This window comes from Lissotriton helveticus, chromosome 5_1 (assembly GCF_964261635.1).
Source record: "Lissotriton helveticus chromosome 5_1, aLisHel1.1, whole genome shotgun sequence".
Lineage (NCBI taxonomy): Eukaryota > Metazoa > Chordata > Amphibia > Caudata > Salamandridae > Lissotriton > Lissotriton helveticus.
The window spans coordinates 2,018,244,755-2,018,256,895 of record NC_136065.1 but is presented as its reverse complement, the minus strand read 5'-3'; the positions used below and the strand labels follow the sequence as shown (position 1 = coordinate 2,018,256,895).

Genomic DNA, 12,141 nt, shown 5'->3' with positions numbered 1-12,141 from the left:
CTCGCCACAGAGCACCAAGAATTGGTAGGCAATCACATCGCCCTCTATCTCCGCTACATTGATGATGTGTTTATTATTTGGAGAGGCAATCAGAACAGTGCCATGGCCTTTGTGAACTTGATCAATGTAAATAATGTCAATCTTAATTTCACTGCTAATTTGAGTTCTGTTACGATTTGTTTTTTGGATGTTGAGATATTTGTGAATAACGGTGCCTTGAATACCCGGCTGTATCGCAAGCCTAGTGCTGGCAATACTATATTGCACTCCAACAGCCAACATCCTGCCCATTTGATTCGAAGCATTCCCTTTGGGGAAATGCTTCGAATCCGGCGGATCTGCAGCACTGATGCCGAATGTGCCATCGCACAAGAGGCATGCAAAGCACGATTTCTTGAAAGAGGTTATTCTCTTGATACCATCATGAAAGCTATCAAACGCTCTAATTCCATAAGCAGACAAGAAGCGTTAATCCCCAATTCCAAAAGAGGGAACCATTTGGGTTCAACAACGGACAAGGGCGAAGCAAGTGCACCACGACTTATCTTGGCCTTTAATCGCCAACAGGGTGCTTTACGCAAGATTGTACATAAAAATTGGAATTTGGTCCGCAGTGACCCTATAATCGGTCACTCAATGGGCACAAAACCAATCCTGACTTTCAGGAAATCTCCATCTATGTCCAAATCCCTGGTGAGTAACACCTTAGAGCCCAAGGTATCCTCTACTTGGGGGGCATTGAAGAAGGGCTTTAAAACATGCCCTCAATGCAAAGCCTGTCGTTATGGCATCAACAAAACTCACTTCCAAAGTCCCTTCCAACAACACCCCACTGCCATTACAAAATGGTTGAACTGTAAAACTGAGTTCGCCATCTATGTGTTGGAGTGCCCGTGTGGGCTCCAATATGTGGGCAGCACTAAGCTGCCCGCCCACAGGCGCATTCTCCAACACATAAGGGCAGTGGTGGGACATGACCAGAACTATCCGGTTGCCAGGCACTTTCAGGGGAAACATCTTGGTGTCCCTGATAAACTCCTATTCTTCCTAATCGATTGTGTTGAGCCTTCAAGGAGGGGAGGTGACCGTGAGGCCAAACTCCGCCTTCTTGAGACAAGATACATCTTGGAGCTCAACACTAAGAACCCCTATGGCCTTAATGATAGGGAAGATCTCTACACCTGTCTTTAGAATTATAGGAGTTTCTAATGATCAAAACCTGTCCGGATATAGCAATTTTTCCATTGATCTCGATATGCTCCCTTCCTGCACTGCATAACTGTATATACTGATGAATTTAATCTACTACAGACTGAAATATTGTGGTATTTGTTTTTAGCTATTTTTACATTTGTTATATATTTTCACTATTAGCACTTTATGAATATTTGCACTATTGCCTTTTGCACTTTGTTGGCTATTTATAGTTCTCTTGAAGTGACTTGCCCACTTGGGCTTTATTCTCATGAAATAGTTTCATATGACATTGGTTAAATACGCTGCCATGTTCTATTGTTGAGCAACTCGTCTAAAGGGTTTTTTACACAAATAATGTGGAATTGTACATTGTTGTTACATGGATAACATTGTTTATCATGTAAATACTTTATTTGTTTAAACTTGTACTTTTGCCCGACCATCCTGCTCTGTTTTCATGAACTCTGCTTTATTAGAAGTCATGGATTGTGCTCCGGTCAGCCTTATATACACTTTTTGTTGTACCATTGGTATTGGTTTGATCAGGTTGCACACTAGCGGCGTGCTCATTGCATAGTATATTGTCTATGTCTATGATGTAAGTTAATTGCACTGTCACTTTAAATAGCCTCAAACACCATGTGTAGTTTGTCATGTGATCAAGCCTCCCTGGAGGCGAAACGCGTCATGGCGGCAGCGCTGGCTTCACGAAAATAAATCTTTGAATTTGCACCAGCATTCTTTTTGGGTCGGCTCTTTGTTGCAGTGAACCTTTTTCGAGCAACAACTTGTGGAATTAATGTTTTTTCACTGTATAAATTGCATGTGGTTCTGAGTATTGAGGAGATTTCCTATTTCATAGAAAATATCAAAAATGAAAAAATGAGAGGCTGATTAAAAGAGCCTAACCACTAAAAGAATATAGTGTGGTTTTTTCGGTAAATTGAATAGTGGGATTCCAGGTTCTTTTGTATATATGTTATCCCTCTGGTCAATCGGCAGACGCCGCATCTGAACAAGGAAGCGGAGACAGAGACCGAGACCGAGCAGGCATTAAGTAGAACAAACAAACAGAGGCAATGTGCAAAATGCTAAAGTGCAAAGAATTTAAAATATTAAGAGCCTCAGGAATATGTTTAAAATGTTAAAAGCTTCAGGATTAGATGTGTTAGAAAGGTGCTCAGTAAGTCTCCTCTCACATCACGCTCCATGTGGAAGAAGCAATAGGGACACGGTGGCAGTGGGAGAGGAAGAAGCAGCATGGACAATGGGGGGTGGGAGTGGAAGTAGCAACACAGACAAAGATGGCAGGAAAGTAGAAATTGAAAGTAATACCTGAATTAAAGCACAAGAAGCAGAATGACATTAAACAAGATGAAGCAATCCGTACTTTTCCATGCGCCACACAAAAGAAGAGGAAGGGAAGCCAGCACACCCCGGACAATTAAGGGGCAGCAAAGAAGTACGACAATGAAGACAACAAATGGTAAACAATGGGCAACAGTACTGTATTCCAGCACTTCAGAAGGTGTTTCAGCTTCGGAGTCTTCTTGAACTACCAGAAAAGGTAAGTCTCCTCAGTAGCAGGGATTACTGCCATAAATGGCTTCTAAGACTAGGCAGCAGGTTTTAAATTGCATTCTGCCAGTTATGGAGAACCAGAGCCATGGTGCACAATCCCCCAGTCCAATTCAACATACTGAGAAAGCCACTCTAACTAGAACCACTGCAGCATGCTGTGACTACACGGCCATTTGAAAGAACTTAGAGTATGCATACCTGTTAAACGATTAGGGCCACGCTAGAAATCTACAACATCGGCATTCCCACGCACAATTGGAAACAAAGAACAAACATCTTATGGGTAAGCCCGAACTTAACTCATAAATTGATTTTAACATTAAATAAATACCTTGCTGAGTGAATTTTCAGTGGTTAACCAACATCGCCTTACGGAATAAGCCTTGAGCTCCCCTGTCTTGTTACCCAGAGTGTCATGTCAAGTGCTAAAGGGGTGAACATGGTATTCAGCTTACATCCAGTATTAAAGAAGCAGTGGAACAGCAGAGATAAATCACCATAATTGTTACAGTCTGGCCCCGTCATCACGGATTGTCCTTGGATCCCCACTAATCTGCTCTAACTTTCATCAATCAATGTCTCCCCTTCCTCCCTCAATGCTATCACAGTGAAGGGTTTTGTTCACCTTTAAGTTGACGCATCCACTCCTGCAGGTTGGTATCTTGAGTGCTGCAGCTCTGCAGACCCCGCTCCTTGTCAACAGATTCATCCATTGGAACGAGAACCTTCCCACTCCAGCACCTGAGAATAATAGAAGGAGATATGACAAGAGTGCTAGGCTCTAAAATGTAAACAGGGGAGGAAAGAAAAATATGTATCATAGTGAATTTCCAAAGAAAGGAACTTGAGAAGGATAATGGTAGATGATTTAAAAATAAAGGTATTACTAGTGTTGGGTGTAGGAAAAGGCCCCTTTTTGACATGGTCGCCCCCTCTTTTTGCTTGGTATTTGACGTGATTTTAACTGGAAGTTCACTGGGTTCCTGATAACCAGGTCCCCAGTGCCAGATCTCTTTCCTAAAACTGTGCAATTGTAGCCCCAATTGGCAATACTTTTGGCACCCCATAAGCCTCTAGTAAATGGTACCCCTGGTACATAGGATAAGGAGGCTAAAAGGGGTCCTTAAGGGCTGCAGCACGAATTTCGCCACCCTAAAAGACCCCTCACCAAGCACACAAACTACCACTGCAGGCTGCATGTCTTGGTGCATACAAAAGTGAAAACATGGCATGGCACACAGCCTTGACTGCAGACACTGCATGCAGTATAGGTAAGTCACCTCTATAGCAGGCCTTACAGCCCTAATGCAGGGTGCACTATACAACATGTGTGGGCATAACTGCATGTCCAGATACGCCCCTCTGCTGGTCAGTCCCATAACTGCCAGTACAATTGATCAGGGAAGCCATTTTAAAATGAGTCACTTTCCCTCCTGAGGCAAAGAAGCCGGGAGACAGATCTATCATTTCTTTTATCTTTTGTGTCACTGATAACTTGTTGGTTTTAAATAATAGTGCACCTACTTTGTTTGCTGGCTCCTTCAGCTCGAGCGTTCTGTGCAGCGGAGCTAGCGCTGTCACAGAGGCTGTAATTACTCAATCTCTGCCGCCATTGACGGCGTGCAGCGAGACCACGCCCACTTCGAGGCCACGCCCCCCACCCTCTGTGTATATAAGCGCTGAATGCGAGCGCTGTGTACATGAGTCACTTTCCCTCATGAGGCAAAGTAGCCGGGAGACAGATCTATCATTTCTTTTATCTTTTGTGTCACTGATAACTTGTTGGTTTTAAATAGTAGTGCACCTACTTTGTTTGCTGGCACCTTCAGCTCGAGCGTTCTGTGCAGCGGAGCTAGCGCTGTCACAGAGGCTGTAATTACTCAATCTCTGCCGCCATTGACGGCGTGCAGCGAGGCCACGCCCACTTCGAGGCCACGCCCCCCGCCCTCTGTGTATATAAGCGCTGAATGCGAGCGCTGTGTACATGAGTCACTTTCCCTCCTGAGGCAAAGTAGCCGGGAGACAGATCTATCATTTCTTTTATCTTTTGTGTCACTGATAACTTGTTGGTTTTAAATAATAGTGCACCTACTTTGTTTGCTGGCACCTTCAGCTCGAGCGTTCTGTGCAGCGGAGCTAGCGCTGTCACAGAGGCTGTAATTACTCAATCTCTGCCGCCATTGACAGCGTGCAGCGAGGCCACGCCCACTTCGAGGCCACGCCCCCCTGCCTCTCTTAGCCCCCATAAAACATGTGCATTCACCGGACGCGCAGCGGACGGGCGCAGCGGGCGCGCCGTTTGCGCGCCGAAGGCGCGCCTAAGGCAAGCCCGTCTTCGCCCGTCCTCGCCAAGTCATCGCCTCTCGCCAGTCCCCCTGGCCGGACTACATCAGCACCCCGTCACTATGACAGGGAACAACTACTTGCATATAACCTGGGAAGGCCCTGTGCCCATCTAACAGGTACGCTTGGACAAACATGCCTCAAATGTAATAGCTGTCATTTTACTACTGTTACCCCCTATCGCATCCGACAACTCCAGAACTCGCCTATAATTATCCCTATTACGGTCCTCCATCTCAATGTTAGGTCACTCTCCAAACACTATTCCGAACTGAACACCCTCTTACTGGATGAAAACCCAGACATCTTGTTCCTCTGTGAAACCTGGTTACGCGATGACATTTCTGTCATACCTAATCTTACGCTTCCAGATGAATACCATATGCAAAACTTGAATAGAGATGGGAGAGGTGGAGGCATTGCTGTAATTTACAAGAAAACTTATACTTGCACATTCACCAAAGAAGAACTTTCCAACTGTGAATGTGCTCACTTCAAAATCAATATTAACCCTAACTTCCCTATGTCAGGTCTCTATATATATCGTCCTCCAGGACCTGCCTCAAAATTCATTGAAGCTCTTCTTGAGACAGCTAACTCGTTAGTGACTAAAACAGCGAATTTTACCATATTAGGTGACCTCAATCTTCATTTTGATCTACCTAATGACCCCACGATCAAGAATCTTCTTGCTGACCTCTCCGCCCTGCAACTCAACTCCCTTATCCACACCCCCACGCATCCAGCTGGTCACTAACATCGAAGAGGCTATAACTGAGGTGCCTCTTCCAATGGGATGGACTGATCATCACCTCATTAAATTGACTATCCTAATCAATAAAATTACGTATAAAAACGCACCAGTCCAACGGCTAAAGAGACCATGGCATAAACTTTCCACTAGTGATCTTCAGGCCACTCTTGGGGAATTCCAGCTTGAGAATAACTCAGACATTGACTCAGTCTACAGCAGATTCCATAGCTGGATCATGGGAGGACTGGATACTCTTATCCCAGCGAAATGGACGAAAGGACGTAGCACACCGACTAACCCTTGGTATAATGACATCCTTAAAGCCATGCGCAAAGACTGTAAAAGAGCTGAGCGTCTATGGAGAAGAGAATACAACAACGAAGACAAAATTAACTATCTAGCTAAACAAAAAATGTACCACAAAGCCATCCGTGGAGCACGAACCACCTTCTACGCTGAAAAAATCAACTCGAGTGCCACTCCCGCCAAAGAAATCTTTAAGCTTGTCAAAGAACTCCAGAGCTGCAAATCCCCTTCCCCCAATATCTCCACTGCCCAACAATGTGAGGAGCTTGCCACGTTTTTCGTCGCCAAAGTTCAAAAGATCTACAGCTCCTTCCCACAACACTCCCCTAATCGTGCTAATTGCACTAACCTCCACCCCAATGGCACAATTATGACCAACATTCCAGCAATATCCGCTGACAAACCTCATCAAACTGTGTCGTAAAATTAAAACTGGCTCCCCATCAGATCCCATGCGTCCGGCTCAATTTCTGGAGTCACTAGACTTCTTCCTTCCTTCCCTGGCCTCTGTTCTTAATCTCTCCTTCTCTTCAGCCACAGTACCATCTGCATGGAAGCAAGCATGGGTTTCACCTATCATCAAGAAACCCTCCCTAGATCCTACCAAACCGGAAAATTTCCGACCGATCTCGCTGCTTCCATGGCTGGCCAAACTTGCTGAAGCCCATGTTAACAGCGCCCTGTCCCAACATATGGTCCAGAACAACATCCTTGACCCATCTCAAAATGGGTTCAGACCTGGCCATAGTACGGAGTCTGCTCTCCTGGCCACTACAGAGTACCTCCGGACGGTCCTAGATGCCGGTCAAAGTGCTGCGCTGATTCTTCTTGATCTCAGCGCAGCCTTTGACACGATGTCCCATGACATCCTTCTTGATCGTCTGGAGGCATTCGGAGTATCCGGCCTGGCTCTAAGGTGGTTCCATTCTTTCCTTAAAGACAGATCCTTCCGGGTCTCAGCACCCCCTTTTCTATCTAAATCTCATCCTATTGTACAGGGAGTTCCGCAGGGCTCTGCGTTGAGCCCATCTCTTTTTAATCTTTATGTGCAACCTCTTGCTACAGTGGCTAAAGAGTGGGGTCTGACACTGGTGTCGTACGCCGACGACACACAGTTGGTCATTACTCTAACGGAAGGCCCGTCCATCTCGGCTTCTAGATTCAAAAATGGTCTCTCCGCAGTAGCCCAATGGCTGACGGACAACTGTTTACAGCTTAATGCTGGAAAAACAGAAGTGCTACTCCTTGGTAAGAACACCAGCCAATGGAATGAGCACTGGTGGCCGTCTTCCTTAGGCACCATACCACCTCCCAAATCCCTAGTTAAAAATCTAGGAGTGTGGATGGATGCCTCACTTAACTATCAGACCCACACCAAAAAAGTCGCCGGCACGTGCATCGGCTTACTGAGAAATCTCAGCCATATACTGGGCTTTTTTGATGCCAAAGTCCGCCAGCTTATCATACAAGCAACCATCCTCTCGCGTCTAGACTACGCCAATGTTCTCCTCTTAGGTGCTAACAAAGGAGAGATAGCACGGCTGCAACGTGTACAAAACTCCGCGGCGAGAGCCCTGGTCGGCCTTCCACGCAGATGCTCGGCCAGAGCTACCATTCGCAAACTACATTGGCTACCTGTTGACTCTAGAATTAAATTCAAAACCCTTATCATGACTTTTAAAATCCTTAAATTTGACAGTCCCACACTGCTGCGACCCCTTCTCACCCCTTATGTCCCATCGCGCAATCTGCGATCTTCTAATCAACATCTTTTATGCGTTCCTCGCACAAAACTCTGCCGCATGGGCAGCCGCTCCTTTAGGGTTCTGGGAGCCAAGTTATGGAACGAACTACCTCTTAACATTCGCTCTCTAGAAAGCTTATCTGCCTTCCGAAAAGCTACTAAAACTCACCTATTCCCTTCCCCGTAACTCCCCTCACCTCTGCGCCTCTAGGTTAGGTCTGTGACTTCAGCGCCGGGACGCCTCATTGCTGGGGCAGCTGTTTTGCGCTTTACCAAATAAAGAATAGAATAGAATAGAATAGAAAAGCATGTGCTGGACACCGTTGAAACAATTTCCCCAGCCACATGATGGCTTCACTGAAAATTGGGATGTTTGGTATCAAACATATTGTATTAATAAACCCATATTCATGCCAGTGTTATATTTATTGATATATGCACACAGAGAGCACCTTAGAGGCACCCCCTGAAAACCTACCAGCTACTGGTGTGCTGACCGATTGGTTTTTGCCTGCCTGTCACTGAAGATAACTTTCTGACCCCAAGGGTGAGGATCTTTGCTCTCAAGTGGTCAGAAACAAAGCCTGCACTGGCAGAGGGTGTTCACACCCCCTCCCACAGGATGACCTGCAGATTAGCTTTCCAAGGCGTGGAGCTTCAAAGAGCTGCTGCCTTTGGTATGTGAATCTGGCTTCCCTCACAGGAGAGGACGCCGTCTCCTTTGTCCAGAGCACTTTGGCACCTGGACAAGGGGGAAAATAGCTAGTCAGATAGACATGTCCACCTTCAGCCTAGTACCACTCCTAAGGTGGGCTACCTGAAGTGGAGGTGACTTCTCAGAGCTAGCTATATTGGCAATAGAAAACTTAGGATCCCTGGGACAGGGTTATGCCTACTTCCCACAGGAAGTTGTCATATAGGGGTGTAGTGATCCCAGGGGTAAGTAATCCATTTGCCACTACCCTACACTCCCTTAACACCCCTAAATTCAGTATTTAGGGGTGGGCTGGCACCAGGAAATCATATCCTGACAACCAACAGAAGAAGTAGGACCAAAGAGCTGCAAAAGCAAGAATAGTAGAAGAAGCAACTGACTTGGCACTAGCCTTGCCAGCTGTTCGTCTCTCTTCGACAACTGTGCCAAGGTTGACTCATCCTGCAAGCTGCTGATCCTCCAAAATATGGGAAGATTGCCAGCATTTCTCCAGAAACTCAAGAACTCCTGTGTAGTAGCTGTGCTGCTCTCATGCATCCTACAGGTATCAAGACAGGAACTCTGAGGTTCTAAGATGGCAAAAACCTGATGCCGGAACGCACCACTGTACCGAGCCATCTAGCTCGAGCTGAAGAGGGCCAATGGTGCCAAAGTGGTCCCCAGAACCTCTAGACTCAAAGCCCACCTTGGGTTATCCTGCTATGTACTTCAACACCACCTGCAGTCTCTGTTTGCAGGTCCCCTCTACAGCAACCACTCCTAGTGACGAAATCCAGATGTCTTAGGACACCTCTGCCCCTGTCACCCCTTGCCCATGGAAAAGAGGGCCAAAGGTGTCTCTACATACACGAGCAACATGAGGCATGAGTCCCCCCTGCTGGTTCAGCTAGTCTGGCCTCCCAGTCCAAACCTGCAGCCTCTTTTCACGCAGACGGATCCCCTTTGACTAACATTGGGCACCCAACACTGTTTTGCCCCCCTGCAACCGCCCGCCCTACTGCCGCTGGAGGGGACTTGCTGGTGCTGCCTGGGACCCTGCCCCATGCTCACCTTAAGTCCAAGAGATTTGTCTCATAAGTCGCTGTACTCTACCTGAATGGCGTGCTTGTTTTCCCTCCTATAGGATCAAATGAAAAAGCTTTTGAAAAATGCACTGTGTTGACTTTTTAAAATGTAAAGTGTTTCTCTTGTGAAACGTACTTACCGGATCGTATTGATTCTGGTGACTAAATATATATGTAAAGAAATGTCTTTTTTTTATAAATTGGTGTGGATCTCCTCATTGAGTCGGGTATACCATTTATTGGCTGTGTGTGTATGTTGCAGAAGTCTAACACTCCTCTCTGATAAGGCTGATCGACAACACTACCTCATAGAAGTGCACCTTGGAATTGCTACAGCAAACACCTGTTAACTCATAAGGACTGGACTCTTTGCATGATATACCTCTTTTTGGTTTATCAATGAGCAAGCAGGAGTGGTGATGTGCAAGGTGTCTCTATGATCAGATGTATGAACAACAGCACCCGCTCCAGCAGTGCAGATGTACGGTTGCAGTGCCTATAGGGTGATGAATGCAGAGGGAGAGGCACAACAGGACAAAGGCTATAATATCTACTGTAAGATAAATAAAGAACGAGTAACCACCCAGGGCCTAGATTGGGCCGGGAGCTCCTAGTGTCAGATGAAATGAGAATGGATGCCCTCTCAGCAGTGAAGATGGGCAGGGAAATGTAAGTCGATACCTCACAACCTGGGGGCAAGGAGAAATAAGAAGATGCTAATGTCTTTGGTGTCCCCCACCTTGCCCAATGGAGGGGAGATTTAGTGCCTCCTACCCGACGCTTCTGGGCAGTTTCTAGCTACTCCAATGTTATCTTCTAATAAGAGAATGCATCACTGGGGCAGCTGTCCTGACCTCTTGACTGCAAAATGGTGTGGGCAAAATAGTATCCAAACTGGTTCACCTGCCCACCTGACATATAGTAGCTATTCTGGTCCTCCTGACATTAATATTTTTGAGAATCAATAGCGATTGGCTTGGATGAAAGCTGCTATATTGTTGGTTTGTAATTATGGTCACACCATTAGGCAACTGTGAGCTGCTCCAGCTTTTTATTTTTATTTTTTTTATTTTTATTTTGAGAATTAACCATTTTGTCAGCCTTGGATGTCCTTTTCCGCTGCAATGACCAAAACATCTCTGCTGTCCTGATTTTCTTAAAACTTTCAGCAGCTTTTGATACCATCTCACATCAGACCCTTTTATTCAGACTGTCAGAACTGGGATAAAGGAAGTAGCTCTGTCATAGTATTCTAACCTTCTATCAAAGTATATCTCTAATCACATTAAACTCCATATGTCAGATCTTCTCAGTAGGATGTCCCCCTAGGCTCCATTTTTTCACCACTACTGTTTAATATTTATATGTCCCCGCCGGTTTAGACTATTAAAACGCCATGAACCATGATCCTTTAAGATTCAAATGTTGTTGGCAGCAAGACTCGTTTCCTAGGTTTAGGCCTCCAAGATCACATTTCAAGACACGGGTCGGCTCCAGCTTTGGATCCCAAGATGAAATGTGCTCACTTCACACCTCGCTGTCATCAACCTTCCTGAAGAAATAATCACAGACCGGCCCTTCCTACAAAATTCCTCACCTTGTACAACTGAAACTGCAGCCCTCACTCCTACCATCTACCAAAAGGCAGTGCCCAGGAAGAACTAATCTTGAAAACACAGTGAATCAAACAATCGCCTTAAAAAAAAAAACTTTTCCAGTTTTATTCAATTTTGAAAAACTTTAATTATATTATAAGACTTTTTGCTTTTTGGTTATTTTTATGAAAGAATTTTAAGTTTCAAAACAACATTTATTTTACCTTTTTCTTATTTAGGAGCCCCTTTAAACATATACAACACTCTCATTCTCTAAAACCTCTACAATCTATACATACCATATGCACCATGACAGAATCATACTTCTCTTCAACTCCTCTTCACATCCATCCATGCAACCTCTCACCCTCCAATCATACTAAGCCCACCCTGGCCTCACTTATTTTTAGGATAGCCTTATTTATGGTGAAGCATTACCCATTACCACAATGTCAGTACAATTGAATATGCAAACAAGCCATCTGAAACGTGAAACGAAATTCCATATATACAATAAATTACTACAGATTAGCCTAAACAACAATATAGTCAAAGTAAATTGGCAGTACTGGCAATTGTTTTGTTTATTTACATGTTGGCGTGGCCTTGCTGCGATGTAGCCAAACCCTTGTTGTTTTTTGCAGGAAGAACTAATCAGCAGTCTTTTGCTAACCAGGACTTCATGAACCGTCTTCAATTCTCCTCAATTCAGTCTCTGGGTCGTCACCCTTCAGCCACAGGAATGCAAGCAGTATATTTCACGTGGGAAATCTATTCTCATCATCCTTGTGTTATGCTAAACCAGGAGCATCCAAAATGGATCCCACTGGCTTCAGTGCTCA

The 12,141-nt window shown here is 45.2% G+C and overlaps 1 protein-coding gene across 3 annotated transcripts in view; it reads right to left on the bottom strand.

The window, feature by feature from the left end:
• LOC144756190 (E3 ubiquitin-protein ligase TRIM39-like) overlaps nucleotides 1-12,141 on the bottom strand; it is a 127,368-nt gene that overhangs the window by 55,192 nt on the left and 60,035 nt on the right. For all 3 annotated transcript variants that reach the window (XM_078645789.1, XM_078645790.1, XM_078645791.1), the window contains exon 2: nucleotides 3,404-3,519. In XM_078645789.1, the coding sequence (XP_078501915.1) occupies nucleotides 3,404-3,491 (88 nt within the window). In that variant the 5' untranslated portion in view covers nucleotides 3,492-3,519. The remainder of the gene's footprint in view (nucleotides 1-3,403; nucleotides 3,520-12,141) is intronic.